At 43.0% G+C, this 24,673-nt stretch overlaps 1 protein-coding gene across 4 annotated transcripts; it reads right to left on the minus strand.

Moving 5' to 3' along the window:
• Positions 1-4,265: 4,265 nt before the first annotated feature.
• Positions 4,266-24,196, minus strand: CNIH4 (cornichon family AMPA receptor auxiliary protein 4). Of its 4 annotated transcripts, none has more exons than XM_003893056.3 (5): positions 24,028-24,196; positions 20,259-20,327; positions 14,397-14,509; positions 8,965-9,105; positions 4,266-4,464 (listed from the first exon to the last, which is right to left on the minus strand). In XM_003893056.3, the coding sequence occupies exons 1-5, from the start codon at positions 24,094-24,096 to the stop codon at positions 4,437-4,439; spliced, it is 420 nt and encodes a 139-aa protein (XP_003893105.1). In that variant the 5' UTR covers positions 24,097-24,196; the 3' UTR covers positions 4,266-4,436. The 4 variants fall into 4 exon arrangements, with proteins under 4 accessions (XP_003893105.1, XP_009184845.1, XP_009184849.1 ...); XM_009186581.2 differs by having other exon boundaries at positions 8,965-9,058; positions 24,028-24,191; XM_009186585.3 differs by lacking the exon at positions 20,259-20,327 and having other exon boundaries at positions 23,409-24,100.
• Between the last annotated feature and the right edge of the window lie 477 nt (positions 24,197-24,673).

Here is a 24,673-nt window from a genome sequence, read left to right on the forward strand (position 1 = left end):
TATTTAGCTGAAGCAAAAAAAAGTTACTACCTTTTCAAACATTCATGAAAAATATGGCTTAGATCCAAAAGGCTTCATTTACCAAGAATATTTCAATCTTTGCCATACTACACAGTAAAATAGTATATTTGCTTTAAAGTACATAAACTCAGCCGGGCGCGGTGGCTCAAGCCTGTAATCCCAGCACTTTGGGAGGCTGAGACAGGCGGATCACAAGGTCAGGAGATCGAGACCATCCTGGCTAACACGGTGAAACCCCGTCTCTACTAAAAAATACAAAAAACTAGCCGGGCGCGGTGGCGGGCGCCTGTGGTCCCAGCTACTCTGGAGGCTGAGGCAGGAGAATGGCGTAAACCCGGGAGGCGGAGCTTGCAGTGAGCTGAGATCCAGCCACTGCACTCCAGCCTGGGCGACAGAGCCAGACTCAGTCTCAAACAAAAATAAAGTACATAAACTCAGGTGACAAAGATCCAGATATTGTAGAATTTCAAACTTACCTTCTCTATCTTGCTGCCTTTTTACATATATTAGAATGTTTATTTAGATTTTGAGGACAACTAATTACACCTAGTATATGATATTTTTCACAACTACTTGACAAAGTATTACCTGTTAGCAAAGCTGATTTCTCCAGTCTCAAGCAAACCAATTATAGCCATTTCCTAGCCTAGCATGTCAGAATATTTCATAACGTGACTGCCTTGAAAACAAAGATGGTGAACTTTGATTATGTTGCTCCATTGCTGCTTCTCTGACTTAAAGGCCATCAGTTTGACTTCTTGCTGAAAAAGCAATAGAACACCACAATCAGGTTTACTTATTCACTCAACAATCATTTATTTCTGTGTGCAAGGCACTGTGTTAGGTGCCAAGAACAGAAGATACAAATATGAATAGGCATACTCTGCCCTCCAGGAACGTACAATCTAAAGAGAGATTAATTGCATACAAATAACTATAATACCAGCTAGAATGTGGTAAGTGCCACGGGAAATACTACTATGGGAAGCTTTCTTAGCTCTTAGCTTCAAAGACCAGGTCAGGTTTTGTTCTACTGTAGTCTGTGTGGCAGGCATGAAAAGGCAGCTGAGGGGACCTGCTAGGCTTTGATGAACTGAGCTGCATCTTGGATTTCGCTTCCTCTGCTCTCTCAGCTGAGGTTACAGTGATTAGCAAGGGCGGTTGCTACCACTGACAGGATAGAAGGAAAAAGACAAGGGAAAATGATACGTACTAAAAAGATGCACATAGGAGTACTCGATAGTAGTCTATGGACTGGGCCCTGGGTACTGCCATGGGGAAGAGGAGTGGTAAGGGAGAAAGAACACTGGACTAAGCATCAGGATTCAGATGTTCATAGTCACAACACCTTGAGCAATCTCTAGACCTCAGTTTGTCTTTCGGATGAGAGAGTTAGGCAAAATGATCTCTAAGGTCCTCCACAACTCTCCAATCAATGAAAAGGGGAGAAAATTGATAGCATCTTAACCATGGCTTTTTTAAGTCAGTGCTTTTATCCCCCTTTCATTATTTGTAGAAGCGCCCCTAAAAAAATTTTTTTTAGCTGGGCGTGGTGGCTCACACCAGTAATCCCAACACTTTGGGAGGCTGAGGCAGGAGAATCGCTTGAGGCCAGTAATTTGATAGCAGCCTAGGCAACATAGCAAGACCTCTGTCTCTACAAAAAATGTTTTAAAAATTCGCTGGGCATGGTAGTGTGCACCTAGTCCCAGCTACTTGGGAGGCTGAGGCAGAAGGATTGCTTGAGTCCAGGAGTTCAAGGCTGCAGTGTGCCATGATTGCGCCAGTGCACTCTAGCCTGGGGGACAGGGCAAAACCCTGTCTCTAATTAAAAAAAAAAAAAAAAAAAAAATTTAACTACAGTAATCCCCCACTTTCCTGGCTTTGATAGACAAGCAATACAAGAAGGGTTTTTGGGCCGGGCACGGTGGCTCAAGCCTGTAATCCCAGCACTTTGGGAGGCCGAGACGGGCAGATCACTAGGTCAGGAGATCGAGATCATCCTGGCTAACACGGTGAAACCCCGTCTCTACTAAAAAAAAATACAAAAAACTAGCCGGGCGAGGTGGCGGGCGCCTGTAGTCCCAGCTACTCAGGAGGCTGAGGCAGGAGAATGGCGTAAACCCGGGAGGCGGAGCTTGCAGTGAGCTGAGATCCGGCCACTCTGTACTCCAAGCCTGGGCGACAGAGCCAGACTCCGTCTCGGGAAAAAAAAAAAAAAAAAAAGGGTTTTTGTTTTTAACCACAGTTAATGTTTCAGAAGTAAGGAGCTTCTGACTTTTGTTATAAACATGGCACCTTTCTGATTTGCTTAGCCTCAGCAACTTATGCCTGACGTACTGTAAACTGACAGCCAAAGGCTCTCTCAACTGCATGGGTCACTATTTTGATAACTGAGAATATCTGAATGAGAAGGTGAAACATTTTGGTCAAAAGTCCTCTACATGGCCGGGTGCAGTGGCTCACGCCTGTAAACCCAGCACTTTGGGAGACCAAGGCAGGCAGATCATTTGAGGTTGGGAGTTTGAGACCAGCCTGGCCAACATGGTGAAACCCCGTCTCTACTAAAAATACAAAAATTAGCCAGGAGTAGCTAGCTGCAATTCCAGCTACTTGGGAGGCTGAGGCAGGAGAATCGCTTGAACCCAGAAAGCAGAGGTTGCAGTGAGCTGAGATCACACCACTGCACTCCAGCCTGGGCGACACAGCGGGACCCCATCTCAAAAAAAAAAAAAAGATCTCTACCACCTTTGAGTTTAAGTAGTTTGTCTCTCAGTTGCGAGGATTTAAGTTCTCCAACAGCTTCGTTGCTTTAAAAAGCTTGAGCAGAACATGAAGAGGCACAGGAATTTAGGAGGAAAGGCAGAGTGAAGGGACTATTTTCTAAGCAAAAGCTGCCTCGGAGGGAAAAGGTATGAAAAAGAGATGCAAGAAAAGTAATGTCTGTTACACACCTTCTTGGCCCTGTGCCTGACAGACAGAAATATAAGATTACCACAAGGAGCAATTTCTGTGACCCCCAAAGAGCCCAACAGAGCCAAGTTCACTTTGCCTACCATTTCACCGTTACTTTTGTGTATTGCCATGGCACTACTTCCAGCTTTGAAACATGGTCTGTCTGTACAGGGAGTTTGGCTTAGTGGCTCCTTTGCTTCTGCCAAGGCTAGACCTAGTCCAGGACTAAAGGGACATGCAACCTTTAATCTTTTGGGGACCACACGCCCTGTTTAGCTACCCAATTATATCTCAACTAGAGTGAATAATACCTTTGGATTCTCCCACTGAACAGTCATGTTTTGCCCAAATGCCAGTGCTTAAGATAGCAACATTAAAGCACAAACTAGGACTGAGGATAAATTGCCAGGTTTATTTTACCCTGTAAGAGCTGGCAAACAGCTGAGGAGGTGAACTCCTCTCCCAACTGCAAGAGTTTACAATATAGCTCCAAGGAACAGAGTTTGGTTGTGTATTGCTATGTCCATGAAATGGCTTGTATTTGGTCTCCCAACTCACAACGTGGTCAGTGCAGAAGGATAGAAGGGTTAATCTGGCACCACGTGGCGCACCAAAAGGCTCAATTTCACGAACAGTGAATGACTACTCCTGCTTCCAACCTGATTGGCATCTTCTACCCAAACACATTAAAATACATTATCAGGGAGATCAAATACAATTGGAAAAACTACAATACGAAAACCAGACTGGCAAGAGCCAGTGGGGATTTTCTGGGTTTGGGGGTGATTATGGAGGTAGTGGCTTTTAAATGAAAGCTCTTGACAAAATATTTCCTTTCTATCAGCAGGAACTACATTGTACCTGGGGAAAATGGCTTGTAAGGTTTCACAAATTGTACAAAGAAATATATATATTTTGAAATGCCATTTTCTGTTGACATTCTTGTGAAAACACTTTTAGCTGACAGTCTCGTAAATCTTTAAACCATATTAAATGAAGTTGTCACAACACAGGCAAAAAGGGTAATTAAATTTTTCTTCTTCTGTCCAGATCAACAGTGTTCTTTGTACTCTAACTTTTCAGTAGACCTGAAGGGCACCTTTCTTTGCTCACTCATCTCTTCAGTTTGCCCTTTAAAGTGTGTTCTTTATTTCTTTGGCATGCAAAGCTGGGATGGCAGTCCCATTCCTACATACAAATAACCACCTTCGACATACAGATGATGAAAAACACCTTCAAGTGTTGGCATTCAGGCTAAAGTTGAGAACTAGAAATCTACAGAAACTCAATTCATAGTTTTCAAATACTTTATATGGTAAAAATACAGCAAAAATAGTTTTTTGTTCAAAGAGGAAAATATATACTGCTATGGTCACGGTTCTAAGGATGATTTAAGAAGTCTCTGGCTCCTCAACTGTGCACTGTAGTGTAGGCTGACTTCAACCACGGCTTCTCCAGCTTCAGTCATTTATCAAAGCTAAGATCATACTGTGGAAAGAAGAAATTAATGTTACTAATGTTTTCACAGGAATGTTCCTCCAGAGCCTGGTTTGTCCAGACTTGCGTCCCTAAGGTCCATGAAGGAACAATCATTTGAGTATAAGACAATCATTCATACCCAAAGGAAAGAATATATCAGGATCTTTCATGTCCAAACTTTTTCACTAAAAAAGAGTGACTGGGGGTGGGGAGTTAGGGGAAGTATAACTTAAAACCTATGTTAGGCTATAGTTTAAAAAAAAACAAAAAACAAACAAACAAAAACCTAGCTCAGTCAGTTAAAAAAAACAATAAAACAAAACAAAAAAAAACACCTATGTCCAGAAAAAAAATTCTAAATTCTCTAGCCAGATACATACTGTTCTATGCCAATGCCTGGAACCTCTTCTCCCCATCCCAACACTCCATCAAAGCAGTAACTTCTTACTCAGGTTTTGTGACTAGCTCTACGGCACCTCGCTAGGGAAGCTGGCCTCTCAGCCCAGGGCAGTTGCACAGCCTCCTTCCACAGCTCTTCTTCCTGCTGCTGTGGCTTACATGTTGTCTCTACTACTGGACTATGAGCAACTCTGAGATGAGAGCAGGGCCCAAGCATCACCACTTTCATGTTCTACTAGCACCTGAGCCTGCAATGACCAAGCTCCAAGCTTTTACTGTAGGGATTCTGTGCTGCTCCTTTGTGTCACTTGCAATGCTGTACACAATGTCTGACACACAGCAGCCACCTAATAAATGCTACGCCACTAACACTGACCGTTAACAATAACAAAACCATCCTTTCCTTTGAAATACTGGGATCAGCCTTGCTCTGCTGAAATCAAAATACACAGAAATATCCTTACATCACTAATGGTATAAACAATTGTCCAAACTCAACCATACTAAATGTACTCAAGGCATGGTAAAAATTAATGATAGTAGCTAATATTTTTAAAAGATTTTTGAGAGTTTACTATGGGTCAGCATAAACCTAAGTGTCTCACATGTATTATCTCACTTAGTCCACGTTAAAATGTGACTATTTTTTTTTTTTTTTGAGACGGAGTCTTGCTCCCAGCTGATTTTTGTATTTTTAGTAGAGACGGGGTTTCACCGTGTTAGCAGGATGGTTTTGATCTCCTGACCTTGTGATCCGCCCGCCTTGGCCTCTCAAAGTGCTGGGATTATAGGCATGAGCCACCGTACCCAGCTTTTTTTTTTTTTTTTTTGGAGACGGAGTCTCGCTCTGTCGCCCAGGCTGGAGTACAGTGGCGTGATCTTGGCTCACTGCAAGCTCCGCCTCCTGGGTTCATGCCATTCTCCTGCCTCAGCCTCCTGAGTAACTGGAGCTACAGGCACCTGCCACCACTCGCATCTAATTTTTTTATTTTTTGTAGAGATGGGATTTCACCGTGTTAGCCAGGATGGTCTCGATCTCCTGACCTCGTGATCCACCCTCCTCGGCCTCCCAAAGTGCTGGGATTACAGGCATGAGCCACTGCGCCCGGCCCTGTGATGAGGTAGGTACTATTAATATCATTAATATCCCCCTTTCAGATCAGAAACTGAGGCTCAGAGAGGTTAAGAAACTTGCCCCAGGCCAGGTGTGGTGGCCCAGGCCTGTAATCCTAGCATTTTGGGAGGCCAAGGCAGGTGGATCACCTGACCAACATGGTGAAACCCCAGATCTACTAAAGATACAAAAATTAGCTGGACATGGTGCAGTGCACCTATAACCCCAGTTATGCAGGAGGCTGAAGCAGGAGAATCCCTGGAATCTGGGAGGTGGAGGCTGCAGTGAGCTGAGATCGTGCCACTGCACTCCAGCCTGGGGGACAGAGTGAGACTCCGCCTCAAAAGAAAAAAAAAAAGAAAGAAACGAAACTTGCCCCAGGCCACAATGTAAGTGATGGAGCCCACATTCCACTAGGCTAGCACCCAATCAAAAAACCAAAAGCATGGATTCCCCTATTCTCTAAAGAAGATGAGCATTTTTTCAAAACTTTAATTGTATTCAAAAAGCCCTGAAATGTCAACTAGGCGTAAGGAATTAGGCAGAGTGTGGTAGGTGTTAGATACAAAGACAAGTAGCATAAAATCTCTGCAATCAAAAGCTAATGACTTGGTATTAACAGCAAAACCACTGTTTAAAAACAGCAACCAAAAACCAAGAGAAAAGTGCTACAAGGATACCTTCTGACCCTTTGAACTATATGTAACACCAAAGGGTAAGGTAATAGCAATGTGGCTGAAAATAACAGGCTAATAGGGAAAGGAAAGGAAGGGAAGAGAGAAAAGAAAACGGTACAGCCAGTGAAGTACACACTTGCCCAGGCAAAACAGTTACATGAGTTGCCTATCTTTTATTTAGTTATAAAGAACAGTATCTTAAACCTGCCCCAAAATTACATCTTAATTCCTCCAGTCCAACTCTCCACTACTTTAAATTCAATGACTAAGAGTTCAGAAACTCATATACATTTTTAAATCCTAAGACTTTTGAGTCTACGAAGCAAGATACTGCTCTCCAAGCCTAAATTTCCTCCCCAAAGTATGACTACATGGGCTGTACCTACAGCACCGCCCCCAGGGGATGCCTTTTCTAGTTTACTTTCCAACAGCATGAAACCGCAGAGGTGGGGAGGATGAAAAAAGGATAACCTTAGCCAAGCCAATACCAGCTTGTTTTTTGTCTCTTCAGAAACAAATATAAGAGAACATATATGACAGTAAAGATACAAAAGTATTAAAAACAAGAACAGGTGCCTCATTATGTTCTCATAAACTTTTTTTGCTCCTTATTCATCATCTTTGATACTTGGATTAAAAACTAAGCATATTAGTAATGAGGTAGGGTATGAGAACCAGAAACTGATACCAGTGTGCTTTTTCTGATCTAGTTTTTAAAATACAGAAAAGCAAATAAGATGAATGGTGAAAAGAAAACTATCTAAACTCCAAGTTTAATCTAATCCACTAATGGGTAGATTTAGCACAGTGAAGGGATTTTAGGAAGCCTGCTTTGTCAGGAAGAGGCTAAAATGATTCTGACTTCTAAACTATTTCAAACAAAATAGCAATTTTTTAAAACTGCTATCTCAGCCGGGCACGGTGGCTCATGTCCTGAAACCCCGTCTCTACTAAAAATACAAAAAAAAAAAAAAAATTAGCCAGGTATGGTGGCACATATCTGTAGTCCCAGCTACTTGGGAGGCTGAGGCAGGAGAATTGCTTGAATCTGGGGGGCAGAGGTTGCAGTGAGCTGAGATTTCACCACTGCACTCCAGCCTGCATGACACAGCGAGACTCTGCCTCGAAAAACAAAACAAAACAAAGAAAACAAACGAAAAAATTGCTATCTCTATGCAGTTTCTAATCAAGAATTTTCTGAGTGGTAGAAGTTTACTTCAACATTAAATTTTTCCTAATAGTCCTTATGCCTGTGTGAAAAATTAAACTCTACCAAGGGGGAAAAATAAAAATGATCTAATTAAAGCTGTCATACAAAGGTTAAGCCTGACTTCTAGCTTTTCAAAGGTTTAATCAAATCATATACACAGGAATTTTGTTTCTCCTTTGCTCTATTCTAGGCATCTATGATGGATAAAGGAAAAGGTGGCATGTTCACCTCTAAAACATACAGAAATAATTTAAAACAGGACTATACAAGGTTTCCAGTGTCTGACAGCCAATCTTTCATATTAATTCTTACTTCCAGTGTGTTATAACTAGAAGACTGATAAAACTTTACCATAACAGACCATTTAGCATGCTGGAGAATGAGCATCACACCTAAATTACTTATTGCCAAGACAGATCAGCACAATTTGGATAAAAGTTGCTGAGGCTGCTGCTAGTGGTATGATTCCCCAAAGACCACGAGTGGGATGGTCGCTGAGGCACATATATTAATGCTTATAACAGGCAGTGGAACTCCACAGCTGTATTCTACTAGGGCAGGAAAAAAATATCAAAGACAGTTTTTTTTTTGAGATGGAGTTTCACTCTTATTGCCTAGGTTTGAGTGCAATGGTGCATTCTCGGCTCACCACAACATTTGCTTCCCAGGTTGAACTGAGTCTCCTGCCTCAGTCTCCTGAGTAGCTGGGATTACAGGCACCCGCCACAACGCTCAGCTAATTTTGTATTTTTAGTAGAGACAGGCTTCTCCATGTTGGTCAGGCTGGTCTCGAACTCCCGACTTCAGGTGATCTGCCCGCCTGGGCCTCCCAAAGTGCTGGGATTACAGGCGTGAGCCACCGTGCCCAGTTTTAAGCATATTGATAGCCTCAACAGCTAAGGCATAACTAAGATGCCACAGGGCAGATCTACTGTAGTTCAGACAGAAAGCTGATTCAATGACATACATAAATAATCTACACAGCCACAAGGAATTTACATAATCCCCAAAAGTTCCACAATGTCAATGCACAATCCTATAGTATAGTAATATCTCACCCTTCAAAAGCAAATATTGCATCTAGGAAAATACTAGGATTTTAAACTCACCTATAAAGATACATGAAGAAGCAGAGCAAGTGGAATCCAAGCTTGATCATGGCTTCCTTCATGTGTGACTTCAGCTGCCCTCGATTGTGTATTTCTGTTGGATCAAACACTCCCATGTTACCACTCGGCACCATAATGTATCTGATAAATTAAAGGACACACACATTAGAAGGAAAATCAAATCATAGGCATAAGTATTCAAATATAAGTAGCCAATAATAATCGACTTTTAAAAGTGAACCAGTCAGGCCCGGTACTGTGGCTCATGCCTGTAATCCCAGCAATTTGGGAGGCCGAGGCAGGTGGATCACTTGAGCTCAGGAGTTCAAGACCAGCCTGGCCAACATGGTGAAACCCTGTCTCTACTAAAAATACAAAAATTAGCTGGGCATGGTGGTGGGCACCTGAAATCCCAGCTATTGGAGAAGCTGAGGCAGGAGAATCACCTGAACCCGGAAGGCAGAGGTTGCAGTGAGCCAAGATTGCACCACTGAGCCCCAGCCTGGGTGACAGAGCAAAACTCCATCTAAAAAAAAAAAAAAAGTGAGCCAATCATAGCAACCTTACATTCATACCACATATGGACAGAGTAGTATGATAATGTCATGGGCTGCCACTTAGCTTCCTTTTGAAAGTTACAATACTGCTAATTTTCTGCCCTCTAAAATAAAATACAGTAACATTCCAGATAAGGGTATTTTATGCACTGAAACCCTTTTACTCATCTGTAGAAAACTACCATGCCAGTCATATCTACAGCCCTTTTCCATTAGACAAAGGTTAAAGGAGGCTCCAAACCCAAACCAATTTTATTAAGTTCTTAGAAACTTCATTATGGAAATAGGGAAATTAAGGAAGTTAGGTTACTTTGAGAGGATCAATCAGTTTAAGTGTCTGGGCTTCAACATCCAGACTGTGTCATCTGTGTAACATATATGTTCTAACCTAGCACTGTCCATGAATTCTTCCTGCTCTCACGTCTAAGCTTCTTCTAGTACAACCTTAGATATCTCACTTGTCACATAGCTTCTCAATTATCACTTCTTTGAAATGCAAAGGATTCTCTGAGTTCCACAAATCTGAAATTCTCCTTAAAACCCCAGTAGCCCAACTATAGCTGAATAGAAGGTATTTTCATTTGAATATCCAGATAACATCTCATCCTTGTCTAACTTCTAGGTTATCTAATAAGAGTGTCACCATTTTCTTGGTGGTCCTTAAAAACTTCCTCTTACCCAACTGGGACTTCTCTCTTCATCTTTCACAGCCAGTCCATCAAACCCTTGTCCAGTCTTTCTTCCTACCACCACTTACTTAGCTGTCTCCTTTTCTTTCCTTTTTAGATTTTTATTTTTAATTTTTGGGGGTACATAGTAGGTACATATATTTATGGGTTACATGAGATATTTTGATACAGACATGCAATGTGTAATAATACCATCAGGGTAAGGCCAGGCACAGTGGCTCATGACTGTAATCCCAGCACTTTGGGAGGCCAAGGCGGGAGGATCGCCTGAGGTTGAGAGTTCGAGACCAACCTGACCAACATGGAGAAATCCCATCTCTACTAAAAATACAAAATTAGCCAGGCGTGGTGGCGCATGCCTGTAATCCCACAACCTCTGCAACCCGGAAGGCAGAGGTTGCAATGAGCCAAGATTGCAGCATCGCACTCCAGCCTGGGCAACAAGAGCGAAACTCCGTCTCAAAAAAAAAAAAAAATCACATTAGGGTAAATGGGGTATCCACTACCTCAAGCATTTATCCTTGTGTTACAAACAATCCAATTATACTTTTTTCAGTTTATTATTATTATTATTATTTTTAGACATAATCTCACTCTATTGCCCAGGCTAGAGTGCAGTGGCACGATCTCGGCTCACCGCAACCTCCTCCTCCTGGATTCAAGCAATTCTCCTGCCTCAGCCTCCTGAGTAGCTGGGATTACAGGTGCCCAACACCACCACACCTGGCTAATTTTTGTATTTTTAGTAGAGATGGGGTCTCCCCATGTTGGCCAAGATGGTCCTGAACTCCTGACCTCAGGTGATCCTCCCACCTTGGCCTCCCAAAGTGCCGGGATTACAGGAGTGAGCCACTGTGCTCACCTCTAAAACACACAGGAATAATCTAAAATAGGACTATATAAGGTTTCCAGTGTCTGACAGCCAATCTTTCATATTAATTCTTACTTCCAGTGTGTTATAACTAGAAGACTGATAAAACTTTACCATAACAGACCGTTTAGTATGCTGGAGAATGAGCATCACACCTAAATTACTTATTGCCAAGACAGATCAACACAATTTGGATAAAAGTTGCTGAGGCTGCTGCTAGTGGTATGATTCCCCAAAGACCACGAGTGGGATGGTCACTGAGGCACATATATTAATGCTTATAACAGGCAGTGGAACTTCACAGCTGTATTCTACTAGGGCAGGAAAAAAATATCAAAGACAGTTTTTGATTTTTTTTATATCCATCAAAAAAAAAAAAAAAAAGACACACACAATAAAAAGTGTTGGCAAGGATGTAGAGAAAATGGAACCCCCAATACATAGTTTGTGGGAATGTCAAATAGTGCAGCTATGGCTGGGCACAGTGGCTCACGCCTGTAATCCCAACACTTTGGGTGGCTGAGGTGGGAGGATCGCTTGAGCCCAGGAGGTTGAGGCTGTAGTAATCCAAGATCACGCCACTGCACTCCAGCCTGGGCAATAGAGTAAGACTTTGTCTCAAAAAAAAAAAAAAAAAAAAAAAAAAAGTGCAGCTGCTTCTGAAAACACTCAGGCAGTTCTTCAAAAGGGTAAATATAGAGTTACTATATGACTCAAGTGATTCCACTTCCTAGGTATTTTGCCTCTTTGTCCTGTGGACTACTGTACTTTATCTCCAACAGCATAAAGTACAGTGGTCTGAAAATAGCAAATAATCAATCTGTTGATTTTTTAAATCTTTTAAAATAGGAGGTAAACTTGTGACCAGCAGACAGCCAACCTGTCACTGCAGTTACCAGGGCAATAAATATACATGATCTTTGTCTTTACAATTATATCAAAAAAAGAATCTTCGGTGTTTTTTTTTTTTTTTTTGAGACTGGATCTCGCTCTGTTGCCCAGGCTGGAGTGCAATGGTGCAATCTCGGCTCACTGCAACCTCCGCCTCCCAGGTTCAAGCAGTTCTCCTGCCTCGGCCCCCCAAGTAGCTGGGACTACAAGCACAGGCCATCACACCCGGCTAATTTTTGTATTTTTAGTAGAGATGCGGTTTCACCATGTTAGCCAGGCTGGTCTGGAACTCCTGACCTCAGGTGATCCACCCACCTCAGGCTCTTAAAGTGCTGGGATTATAGGCGTAGGCCACCATGCCCGGCCTAAAAAAAGAATCTTTGGACTTGACTTCATAGAGCCTTTTACCACTATCTACAAAGAAGCCATGCCAAAGCTGGCTCTTCTAGCAGGTTTTCATTTCTAGTAGAGATGACTGACAGGATGGGCTGGTATAACATTAAGATCCACATTCTCAAAGGTTCGAGTTCCCATTCTCACTCCCCAAGTTGTGTTTCACTTAGTGAAACTACAGGGGGACTTAGCTGTGCTAAAAGTCTGCCTGGGACTAGCCCTCAGGAGAAGTGCAAGTAATCTGTGTTCCCAGCTCAGAGCTCACTTGAGGGCATTGGTCTATGGAACTGATCATGGGAGAGTACTATTAAGCTTGAAAGAGGCCAGGCGCAGCGGTATGCACCTGTAGTCCCAACTACTCAGAAGGCTGACGTAGGAAGATCGCTTCAGCCCAGGAGTTCAAGGCTGTAGTGCACTATATCACGCCTGTGAACAGCCATTGCATTCCAGCCTGAGCAACATAGCAAGACTTCATCTCTTAAAAAAAAAAAAAAAAAATTCAGAACCCATGTTCAGTATATTAAAAAAAGAAAAAGTAAACAAAAAATTCTACCCCAGGATACCCACCCTCTATAAAAGAGACACAGATACTTTAAAGCTTTTCCCTTACTCAGATTCTAGTTTAATGACCTTTATAAAATCATTCCCCCATATCCACTCCTTCCCTCATCTCTACTGCTGCCATTATCTTTTCATATGCATCCCATCTTCCTCCAAACCCTACTTTATTTTTTCCTATGTTCTTTTTATTTTAACTGCACTTTACAACATCATACTTAAAAATCAGCCAATGAATGATTCTGTCCCAAAAAACTAGACATAAATAAAAATAAATAAAACCTAAAAATGTAGTAAAGCAGCAACCCACTAATATAACAATTGCAGGCTTGTCAAGATTATCCCAGCGGTCTTCACAAGAAAGTATGCTACGTATAACAGCCCAACTATAAAATTATATACAGTCAGGGTTTCCATTGAGCTCACTTTGAACAAACTTCCTAAATTTATTAAGTCAAAAATGTTGATTCGTTACCTAATTTGCAGCTTTTTTTTTTTTTTTTTGAGACAGAGTCTTGCTCTGTCACCCAGGCTGGTTGCAGTGGCCTGATCTCAGCTCACTTCAAGCTCCACCTCCCGGGTTCATGCTATTCTCCTGCCTCAACATCCCAAGTAGCTGGGACTAGAGGCGCACGCCACCACACCCAGTTAATTTTTTTTGTTGTATTTTTAGTAGAGATGGGGTTTCACCGTGTTTGCCAGGATGGTCTCAATCTCCTGACCTCGTGATCTGCCCACCTCAGCCTCCCAAAGTGGTAGGATTACAGGCGTGAGCCACTGTGCCCAGCCCTAATTTGCAGCGTTTAAAGGTACTTCCAGCCCAGCACTGTGACTCACGCCTGTAATCCCAGCACTTTGGGAGACAGAGGTGGGAGGATCACTTGAGGTCAGGCGTTTGAGACCAGCCTGACCAACACAGTGAAACCCTGACTACTAAAAATACAAAAATTAGCCAGGCATTGTGGCAGGCACCTGAATCCTAGCTACTCAGGAGGCTGAGGCAGGAGAATGGCTTGAACCTGGGAGGCAGAGGTTGTAGTGAGCTGAAATCAAGCCACTGCACTCCAGCCTGGGTGACAGAGTGAGACGCCATCTCCAACAATAACAACAAGAAAGCTATTAAACACCTTTTTTTGGGACACGCCTATAAATAATCTCAGCACTTTGGGAAGCTGAGGCAGGAGGATCACTTAGGTCAGGAGTTCAAGACCAGCCTGGCCAACATGGTTAAACCCTGTCTCTAGTAAAAATACAAAAATTAGCCAGGCGTGGTGGTGCACGCCTGTAGTCCCAGCTATTCGGGAGGCTGAAGTAGGAGAATCGCTTGAACTGAGGAGGCAGAAATTGCAGTGAGCTGAGATTGCACCACTGCACTCCAGCCTGGGTAATAGAGTAAGATCCTGTCTTGAAAAAAAAAACATCTTTTTAAAAATTTTTTTAACTGCCTTGACACCAAACTAAAATTGTACTCACCGATATATATTCCAAGTGGCAACAGGTAAGTTGAGAAGGAAAATGAACCAGTGCAATGAAATGAGCATTAATACAGTGACAATGGTATGGCCAATCAATTCTGGAATTACCCACTGCAATAGAAGAACACGGTATTACATCTCACTGCTATGTCCTTCCTGACTATACAATGTTATTTGAAACTAAATCAATGAACGTAGAGAGAATTTACAAGCTACTGTTTCAAGATTATTTTTAGACTCACATGTCCCAGATTTGCATACTGCTATAACTTTGTATCCCATGCAAATACATCAGGGCACAGCTTTAAAATAAAGCACTTAAATTTCAATTACTTTTTATCCTAAGCAAAGGCTTAGGTTCATTCATTAAGCAGGTTTGAATGAGAACTAGAGAAAAAGTAGAGTATTGTTTACTTCCCATTCTAGTATCTATGCCAAAGCCCCTAGCTCTAATTTAGGATGGTTGATAGCCATACACATGTTGCCTTTCAAGTCAGAATAGCAACATTAAACATTTTCCAATCTCCAGAATCCCAAGGAAACCATTTCATATTCAGAGAAAAAGAAAAAAAAAAAATGTAAAAGCTTACAATTAGAGCTCAAAGTTGACCAAATACGATAATGAACCAGCATGCCAGAATCCTGGCCTATTGGCTTTACAGAGCTCCATGCCCTTCCCTATAGTCTTTGTTGACTTGTAATGTTCTAGTTCTCATGCATCAACAACTTTTGTGGCAGGGTTCTCAATTCACCAACAGCCTTCCTTTCCTATGAGTACAGATTTTTAATTAAAGTTAACTTCTTTCAGTGGAAGTTAACATTTAATGAAAGAAACTGGCATGCCTCACTTTCAGAAATGAGGAAAATAAAACTCAGAGTGGTTAGGTAAATTGCCTAAGGTTACACAGCTAAATAGTGGCAGAGCAATACAGTATAAGCCCAGGCATAATGACCTCAGACCTCTTACATTTAGATTTTGGATAATTTTTTGGTAAATAAAGAATATTTGGTAAATAAAGGTAATATTTGGTTAAAAAAAAAATTGGTAAATAAAGAAGTAGAGATTTTTCTGGGCCACAAACCTAATTTGCAATCAACTTGGTTATATATATACACACACATATAGATACACACACACACATATATACACACACATACATACATATGTGTGTATATATATATATATATTTTTTTTTTTTTTTTGAGACGGAGTCTTGCTCTGTCACCAGGCTGGAGTGCTGTAGCACGATCTCGGCTCACTGAAACCTCTGCCTCCTGGGTTCAAGAGATTCTCCTGCCTCAGCCCCAGTAACTGGGACTACAGGCGCCCGCCACTACGCCAGCTAATTTTTTTATTTTTTAGTACAGACGGGATTTCACCATGTTGGCCAAGATGGTCTCGATCTCTCGACCTCATGATCCACCTGCCTCAGCCTCCCAAAGTGCTGGGATTACAGGCGTGAGCCACCGCATCCGGCTGGCTATACTTTTTAAAATGCTATTACATATTGGAAAGTTCTAGTTGATTGCATACTTCTCACAAGTATGAGCTACAAAGTCAAACAAATCTGGAATGGAACTCATGCTATGTCCTATTTATTAGCTGTGCAATCTTTAGAAAAGTTACCCTCTCTAAGCCACAATGTTTTCATCTGTAAAATACACATAATACCTACCTCACGAAGTTGTTGTAGAGAGTTAGATGAAATAACGTGTAAGCCACATGCAAAGTAGGCACTCAATAAAATGTCAGCTGATGTGATACTAATACTCTCTGATCCATATAAGATCCCTAAAGCTATAGCCTTCAGTCTCTGGATTTCTGACTGTAAACTGCAATCATCTTTGTTTTACACAGACACAGACCTGAAACACGTTTTTTTTTTTTTTCTCTCTCTGGTTTCATTTTTGTAGAGAAGAAGTCTCCCTGTGTTACCAGAGCTGGTCTCGAACCCCTGGGGCTCAAGTGATTCTCCCTCCTTGGCCTCCCAAAGTACTGGGAACAGGTGTCAGCCACTGCACCTGGCGTGAAATATGTTTCAGGAAGCAAGACTTAACCTTATCATGCTTGGTTTACTGACTTTCAACCAAGTCCTCTGTTTTTTGTCTCTTCCCTCCTTAATGATATGCTCTTCCCTGAATTTGTTCTCAGCACACTGGCACTAGACTCATATCCTCCAAGGAGGAGCTTGGAGGATTTTTCTCTAAAGTAAATGACTCAAAAAACACCTATCAAAACACCGCCATTTCAGCTACCCCAACAAAAGTCCAGGTAGATAACAATTACCCGACAGGGAAGTCTACCAGTCAACAAATCTAGACCATCCAAAGAGCTTTCAATGAGCATTTTAGTGCTTTACCCTTAAATATGAATAGGCAGTCCTATATCAGAAATTTGAAGAAAGTCTCCAAAATGAAAGACAGAGTAGGGAAAAAAAAGAAAGGAAAAGAACTTGATGGAAACAGATACAACATAAGAAGCAGAAGAAAATTTCAAAAATACTATAATCACCCAGGTATGGTAGTGCACATCTGCAGTCCCAGCTACTTGGAATGCCAAGGCAGGAGGATCGCTTGAGCCTAGAAATTCAAGGCTGCAATGAAATATGATTGTGCCACTGTACCTCAGCCTGGATGAGAGAAAAAGACCCTATCTTTAATAAAAAAAAATAGAAAAATACTATAATCAGTATTATCAGAGAGCTAGGAGTCAAACATGAACCAAGAGAATAAAAATCTCTTAAAAATCATCATTTTAGCATAAATGCTACATTTGTTAGAAAATTCAGAAGAAAGCTGGTTGCAGTGGCTCATGCCTGTAATCCCAGCACTTTGGGAGGCCGAGGAGAGCGGATCACCTGAGGTCGGGAGTTCGAGACCAGCCTGGCCAACATGGCGAGACTTCGTCTCTATTAAAAGTACAAAAATTAGCCGGCATGGTGGCACACCCCTGTAATCCCAGCTACTTGGGAGGCTGATGCACGAGAATCATTTGAACCCAGGAGGTAGAGGTGGCAGTGAGCCGAGATAGCGCCACTGCACTCCAGCCTAGACAACAAGAGTGAAACTCCAACTCAAAAAAAAAGAAAAGAAGAAAATTCAGAAGAAAAAGCAAGGGAAATAAAAACAGCAACAAAAAAAAAAAACAAAGGGAAAAAACTAAGAAAAAGGAAAAATTGGCAGATCAATCCAGATCAATTGTCTAGTTAGTAGAAGTTGTAGGAAGAGAAGGAGGGAAAAAAGATGGGGAAGAAACATTAAAGAACGAATATAAGAAAATTTCCCATATTGAAAGAGCCTATCAGATGTCGAAAACAAACGAGAAAGGCCTTTTAAAAAGTACACAGAGGGCCGGGCGCAGTGGCTCATGCCTGTAATCCCAGCACATTGGGCAGATTACAAGGTCAGAAGATCGAGACCATCCTGGCTAACACGGTGAAACCCTGTCTCTACTAAAAATACAAAAACAAAATTAGCCAGGCATGCTGGTAGGCACCTGTAGTCCCAGCTACTTGGGAAGTTGAGGCAGGAGAATGGTGTGAACCGGGGAGGCAGAGCTTGCAGTGAGATCATGCCACTGCAATCCTGCAATCCAGCCTGGGCGACAGAGCGAGACTCCGTCTCAAAAAAAAAAAAAGCTGGGCACGGGGGCTCATGCCTGTAATCCCAGCACTTTGGAAGGCTGAGGCAGGCAGATCACCAGGTCAGGAGATGGAGACCATCCTGGCTAACGCAGTTAAACCCCGTCTCTACTAAACATACAAGAAATTAGCTGGGTGTGGTGGTGGGTGTCTGTAGTCGCAGCTACTTGGGAGGCTGAGGCAGGAGAACGGCGTGAACCCAGGAGGCGGAGCTTGCAGTGAGCCGAGATCACGCCACTGCACTCCAGCCTGGGCAACAGAGCAAGACTCTGTCTCAAAAATAAATAAATAAAAGTATAGAGAGTTTTTACAGTACAGCACTGTAAAATTTCAAAACACCAGGGATAAAGAAAAGATTCTAAAACTTCCCCAGAGGACAGGAAAAGAGAGAGACAGAGAGAGAGAGAGAGACAATGAATCATATTAAAAAGATAAGAAATTCTTTGGGAGGCCAAGGCAGGCGGATCATGAGATCAGGAGATCGAGACCATCCTAGCTAACACAGTGAAATGCCGTCTCCACTAAAAAATACAAAAAAATTAGCCGGGCGTGGTGGCGGGTGCCTGTAGTCCCAGTTACTCAGGAGACTGAGGCAGGAGAATGGCGTGAACCTGGGAAGTGCAGCTTGCAGGGAGCCGAGATTGCGCCACTGCACTCCAGCCTGGGCAACAGAGCGAGACTCTGTCTCAAAAAAAAAAAAAAAAATGGCATGATACTTCCCAACTTGAACAACACTGGAAGTCGGAAGACCACCAAAGGGTGTCTTTAAATTTCTGAAAGAAAAATCTTTTCCAACCTAGAACCCTGTACTCTGACAACTATGAATCAATTGAAAAGATAAGACATTTTCAAACATGGAAGGCCTCAAAATTTAATTGCCATTTACCTTATCTCAAGAAGCTACATGAGGCTGGGTACAGTAGCTCATACCTGTAATCCTAACACTTTGGGAGGCCAAAGAGGGCAGATCGCTTGAGCCCAGGAATTTCAGACCAGCCTGGGCAACACAGTGAAACTTCATCTCTACAAAAAAATTTTAAAAATTAGCCAGGTATGATGGCACACACCTGTAGAACCCAGCTACGTGGGATGCTAAGGTGGAAGGAGATTTCTTGAGCCTGGGAGGTCAAGGCTGCAGTGAGCCATGATCGCATCACCGCACTCCAGCCTGGGCAACAGAGTGAGACTCTGCCTCAAACAATCAAACAAAATTGATGAAAATTTTTAAAATATGGAGCTTAGGCCAGGCATGGTGGCTGACACCTGTAATCCCAGCACTTTGCCAAGACAGCAGGATTGCTTAAGGCCAGAAGTTCAAAACCAGTCTAGGTCACATAGCAAGACCCAGTCTACAAAAAAATTTAAAAATTAGCCAGGTGGCTGGGCACAGTGGCTCACGCCTATAATCCTAACACTTTGGGAAGCTGAGGCAGGCGAATCACTTGAGGTTAGGAGTTTGAAACCTGCCTGGCCAATATGGTGAAACCCTATCTGTACGAAAAATACAAAAAAAAAATAGCCAGGTGTGGTGGCAGGTGCCTGTAATCCCAGCTACTTGGGAAGGCTGAGGCAGGAGAAGCACTTGAACCTGGGAGGCAGAGGTTGCAGTGAGCCAAGATCACACCACTGTACTCCAGCCTGGGTGACACAGCAAGACTCCATCTCAAAAAAAAAAAAAAAATTAGCCAGGCGTGGTGGCGTGCGCTATAGTCCCAGCTACTTAGGAGGCTGAGGCAGATCACTTGAGCCTAGGAATTCAAGAATAGCCTGATCATCACCGCAAGAAACCCTGTCTCTCAAAAAATAAATAGAGTCATATATTAAAATATATATATATTTTCTCAGTAAACTACACAAGAAAGGTCTTCTTTCATTCAACCAAAGACAGACCTGAGCTTTTTTCCATGAGTGGGAGGAGGGAGTTCCGACACAGAAGACAAAAACAATTACCCTCATAACCAACATTTCCCTACTCTGAGTAAAGATGTTATCCATGTAAACAAGAGACAAGCAACATGTAAAGAAACAAAATTTCAAGTCAGATCTTCTAGCATAATTTCATGATCTAAAATATTGTAAAACACAGCAATTCCATCAAGTTTCCAATGAATAAGAGACAAGTACTCTAAAATAAAAAATACATCTATTATCTATAATAATCTTAAATATGGAAAATGATCTGGCTTCAATGCCAAAAAATGAGCAAAGAAATGTCTTACCTTGTTTAATTTCGAGCAACATGATCTAGCATTAATGTAATCACATTCTAAATCAGACAATGTAATTATCTGATGATCAAGATAAGGAATTATTATATTTCTTTTATAATAACTAAGTATTTAAGTTTCAGAAAGCAAACCCAGTTACAAGGCAGAATTAAATTTGACTTGGAAAAAAATGAGTTGTTTCCTAAAGTTTGCTCATTAGACAACTCAATTTTCCCATTCATGTTCCTTCAACAAATTATTTTACAAAATAATCCCATTTTGCTCAAATCTAATCTGACCCAACCAGAACATTTAGTTTGAGTTCCTCAAAGGTAAAACAATGGCTACAAAAAAAAAAAAAGGAAAATATCCCAGCACTGTGGGAAGCTGAGGCATCGCCTGAAGCAGGAGTTCAAGATCAGCATAGGCAACATAGCAAGCCTCCATCTCTGTCGCCCACGCTGTAGTGCAGTAGCATAATTCCAACGCACTGCAACCTCCACCTCCTGAGTTCAAGCAATTCCTGTGCCTCAACCTCCCAAGTAGCTGGAATTATAGGTGCACGCCATCACACCCAGCTAATTTTTTGTATTTTGGGTAGACACAGGGTTTCGCTATGTTAGCCAGGCTGGTCTCGAACTCCTGGCTTCAAGTGATTCACTGGCCTCACCCCCATTTCTACAAAAAAAAGTTGTGTTTTTTTTTTAATTAGCTGGGCAAGAGCACCTGTAATGGTAGCTATTAGTAGCAGTAGTGCTAGGGCGAGGCAGCAAAATGCCGAGAGCCCAGGATTCACGTTACACTGAACTATAATCACACCAGTGCGCTCCAGTCTGAGCAGCAGATTTGGTGGGCGCCTGTAGTCCCAGCTACTTGGGAGGCTGAGGCAGGAGAATCGCTTGAACCCAGGAGGTGGAGGTACCAGTGAGCCAAGACTGTGCCACTCCACTCCAGCCTGGGTGACACAGTGAGGCTCTGTCTCAAAAATAAACATAAAAATAAAATAAATAAAATAAAGTCAAACTCATCACTTTCTCCACAAATTGATTTTCTTCCAATTTATTTCTGTTACTGACACAAGTATCATCTGCCCAGGATCAAAATATGGAAAGCTATCTCTGCCTTCTGTTTCATATATCATAATCAATCATTTGTAGGTCCCAGCAATCATTTCTTCCAAATACTACTCACATATTCCCCCCTTTCACCCGCCCACAACCAGCACTCTATTTGAAATCCAGACGACCCTATCCCCTGTTGGTTTATCTTCCAATCCTTCTTGTTTCCAACCCACTCTGCAAATTCATCTTCCTAATAAACTACCGAAAATAAAAATTTTCAATGGCTGTCTATTGCCTGCAGGATAAAAGTGAAAGACTTCCCTCCCACCCTTAACATTCAGGCTCTCCAAAATCTGATGTAATCCTGCCTTTCCAATTTAGCCTTCTACTGCCACCAAAATCAACCATGTGCTCCAGATGGTCTATTTGTTAACCATCACCCAGAAATCCACGAACATACCTGTCTCTGCACCTTCGCTATTGCCAGTGTATGATTTGGAATACTCACCTCTATCCCTTTCTGTAGATTTTGTCCACAGTTCAAAGTCCAAGAAAACTCTTATATCCTATATGAAGTCTACCCTGACCATTTTCCACCTCCTATCCCTAATACTAAGTTAGTGCAACTATCCTAAAATACAGAATATGCTGAACTTCATCAAAACACCACCGAATGTACTTTAATGTAATGTCTAAGTCAAACATTCCACCTACCATTTGTCTACATGCATAAATTGGTGTAAACCAGGACTATTTCAAATTATCAAGCCTGGTTTTCCAAACTGCAAAAAGAAAAAACCTAGTTTCATTTCTGAGTGTAAGCTCTAGTTCAGGGGTGTCCAATCTTTTGGCTCCCCTGGGCCACACCTGAAGAAGAATTGCCTTGGGCCACATATAAAATACAGTAACACAGGACAAGGGCGTGAACCCAGGAGGCGGAGCTTGCAGTGAGCCGAGATCGCGCCACTGCACTCCAGCCTGGGCGACAGCGTGAGACTCCGTCTCAAAAAAAAATAAAAATAAAAATAAAAAATAAAATAAAATAAAATACAGTAACACTAATGATAGCTGATAAGCGTAAAAAAAAAAAAAGATCACCAAAAAAGAATCACAATGTTTTAAGAAAGTTTACAAATTTGTGTTGTGCCACATTCAAAGCTGTCCTGGGCCACATGCAGCCCATGCCGGGCCGTGGATTGGACAAGCTTGCTCTAGTTCCTTGTATCACAAAAGGGGCATAGAGGTCATCAAAACTTAGGCAAGTGATGCTGCCCTTTCAATCAGCTCCGCAAACCTAATAAAACTCAGAAATCTTGTCGTTAGAAATCATCAAGTAAAAACTGCTGCTCAATTGGGGAGGGTGGGGACACAAAGGCAGAGCAATATTTACTGAACATTAGCTATGGGGCAGGCACTGTGCTAGGGTGCTCAGCACCATTCTCATTGTGCATATCTAGGAAATAAACATTTCCTATTGTAAAGATCAGAAAACTGAGGCTTAGGGAAATAATGTGCACAGCAAAGAACTGGCTGAGCGGGAAACCTGATTTCCAAATTTTGTCCCCTTCCACTACAACAGGCTGCCAGTCCACAATGAAGTATGAAGCTGCACTGAACATATACTCTGTAGGACTACCCTAAAGCCCGCATGCTCTAGCAAATGGTTTAATCCGATCAGAAACGGGTACATGTGATTTTCAAGAAAGGAAGCTGAAATGCCAAGTTCCTCATACGTTTTTTCTATCTTATATTTAATTACTTAAAACTGGATTGTGCAATACAACATTGGGCAACAACTAAGCCTAGATGCTTCGTCAAGAGCTGGGAAGAGTTGTAGCCGACATGGCTACCGCAGTGCTAAATTCAACAACCATTTATTGCTCTGGAAAATACAGTTTAAATACTGCAACGTGAACAGCTACAGAAAATACTTGTTTTAACATGGATCAATAGAAAAATTTAAAAGCTGAGAAACGACTGGGAGCTGTTTCAGCAATAAGAGCAGGTGTAATTATTGAATTTACAGATCTGCAACCACCGGGGACAACCAAAATAATCACTTTGTAGATAGTTGTTAAAATAACTCCTTTCCAACACTCACTACAAAACGGCACAGTGAAGGAAGCAACTTTGCTCATTTGGTGAATGAGTCAACTCCTGGATGTGAAAGGTCTCTGCAAGTACCAACACCCGCCAGAACAAAGGGGCGGGTACCGGGGGTGTTGCCCGGGGAACAGGAGGAGGCAAATCGCCCGCACTCGTCCCGGCACCCGACTGTCGCAAGCGACCCCCCTTAGGACCCTCAGTACCCGACGAAGAGCACGGCAAGGGGCCTCTCCCAGAGAAACGACGACCCTTCTCTCCCGAGGGCGGCCGTGGCTCAGGCAGGGCTGGTCCCGGCGCCGCGGGGACGAGCTGAAAGCAGGCGCGCAGGCCGAACCGGGATGCGCCCGGAGAGGCCCACGCGGACCGGGGTGAGGGGCGGCCGGCAGCCCAGGCAGGACAAGTGGGTGCAGGGCAGTAGGCGCCGTTGGGTAGGGCAGCCGGCCTCTCCTCCTCGCCCCGGGGCCCGCGCCACCGCCCCGGCCAGGCCAGCTCCCAAGGAGCGCACGCCAGTCGCCGAGCGCCTCCCTCGTCTCACACACCTGCCTGGGTGCCCAACTGGCCCACCCTCAGCCCTGTCCCCCGGCAAGGCTTCCGCCCGCCTCAGGCAAGGATACGAAGTAGACCGAAAGGAAGATGAGCGCGCAACAATCGAGGAGAGAGAAGACGAACACCACCGCCTCCATCCTCCTCCTCCGTCGCCGCCGCTCCTTCCGTCAAACCTGCTCGGATGCCCAGACTCGCCCCTGATAGGCCCTTGCCCCGGCTGGCTGAGGCGTGTGGTCCGCGAACACGAGCGCAGCATGCCGGGAGTTGTAGGCCATATTTTTTTTAAAAAAATTCTACGGCGCTAATTCTGACGCATGCTGGGAATTGTAGTTCATTAGTACAAGTCCATATCAAAGAGGTGGGCAGGGCCTCTGTCATAAATCCGATTATTTCCGGAAATGGTGACAAGCAATTAGTCAACATATATTTACTCAACCCTTTTCTTTTAAAGAGCTGGGGTCTGGCCGGGCGCGGTGGCTCAAGCCTGTAATCCCAGCACTTTGGGAGGCCGAGATGGGCGGATCACGAGGTCAGGAGATCGAGACCATCCTGGCTAACACGGTGAAACCCCGTCTCTACTAAGAAATACAAAAAATAGCCGGGCGAGGTGGCAGCGCCTGTAGTCCCAGCTACTCGGGAGGCTGAGGCCGGAGAATGGCGTGAACCCGGGAGGCGGAGCTTGCAGTGAGCTGAGATCCGGCCACTGCACTCCAG

This window comes from Papio anubis, chromosome 1, assembly GCF_008728515.1.
Source record: "Papio anubis isolate 15944 chromosome 1, Panubis1.0, whole genome shotgun sequence".
In the NCBI taxonomy this organism is placed as follows: Eukaryota; Metazoa; Chordata; class Mammalia; order Primates; family Cercopithecidae; genus Papio; species Papio anubis.

Excerpts from the sequence above, each read along its gene's own strand:
- CNIH4 (XM_003893056.3), bottom strand. The coding sequence starts at position 24,096 with ATGGAGGCGGTGGTGTTCGTCTTCTCTCTCCTCGATTGTTGCGCGCTC. Across the intron at positions 14,510-20,258 it reads GTTGCTCGAAATTAAACAAG|TGGGTAATTCCAGAATTGAT; the intron begins GTAAGACATTTC and ends CTTCTATTGCAG. Across the intron at positions 4,465-8,964 it reads TTCTTCATGTATCTTTATAG|TATGATCTTAGCTTTGATAA; the intron begins GTGAGTTTAAAA and ends TTCTTTCCACAG.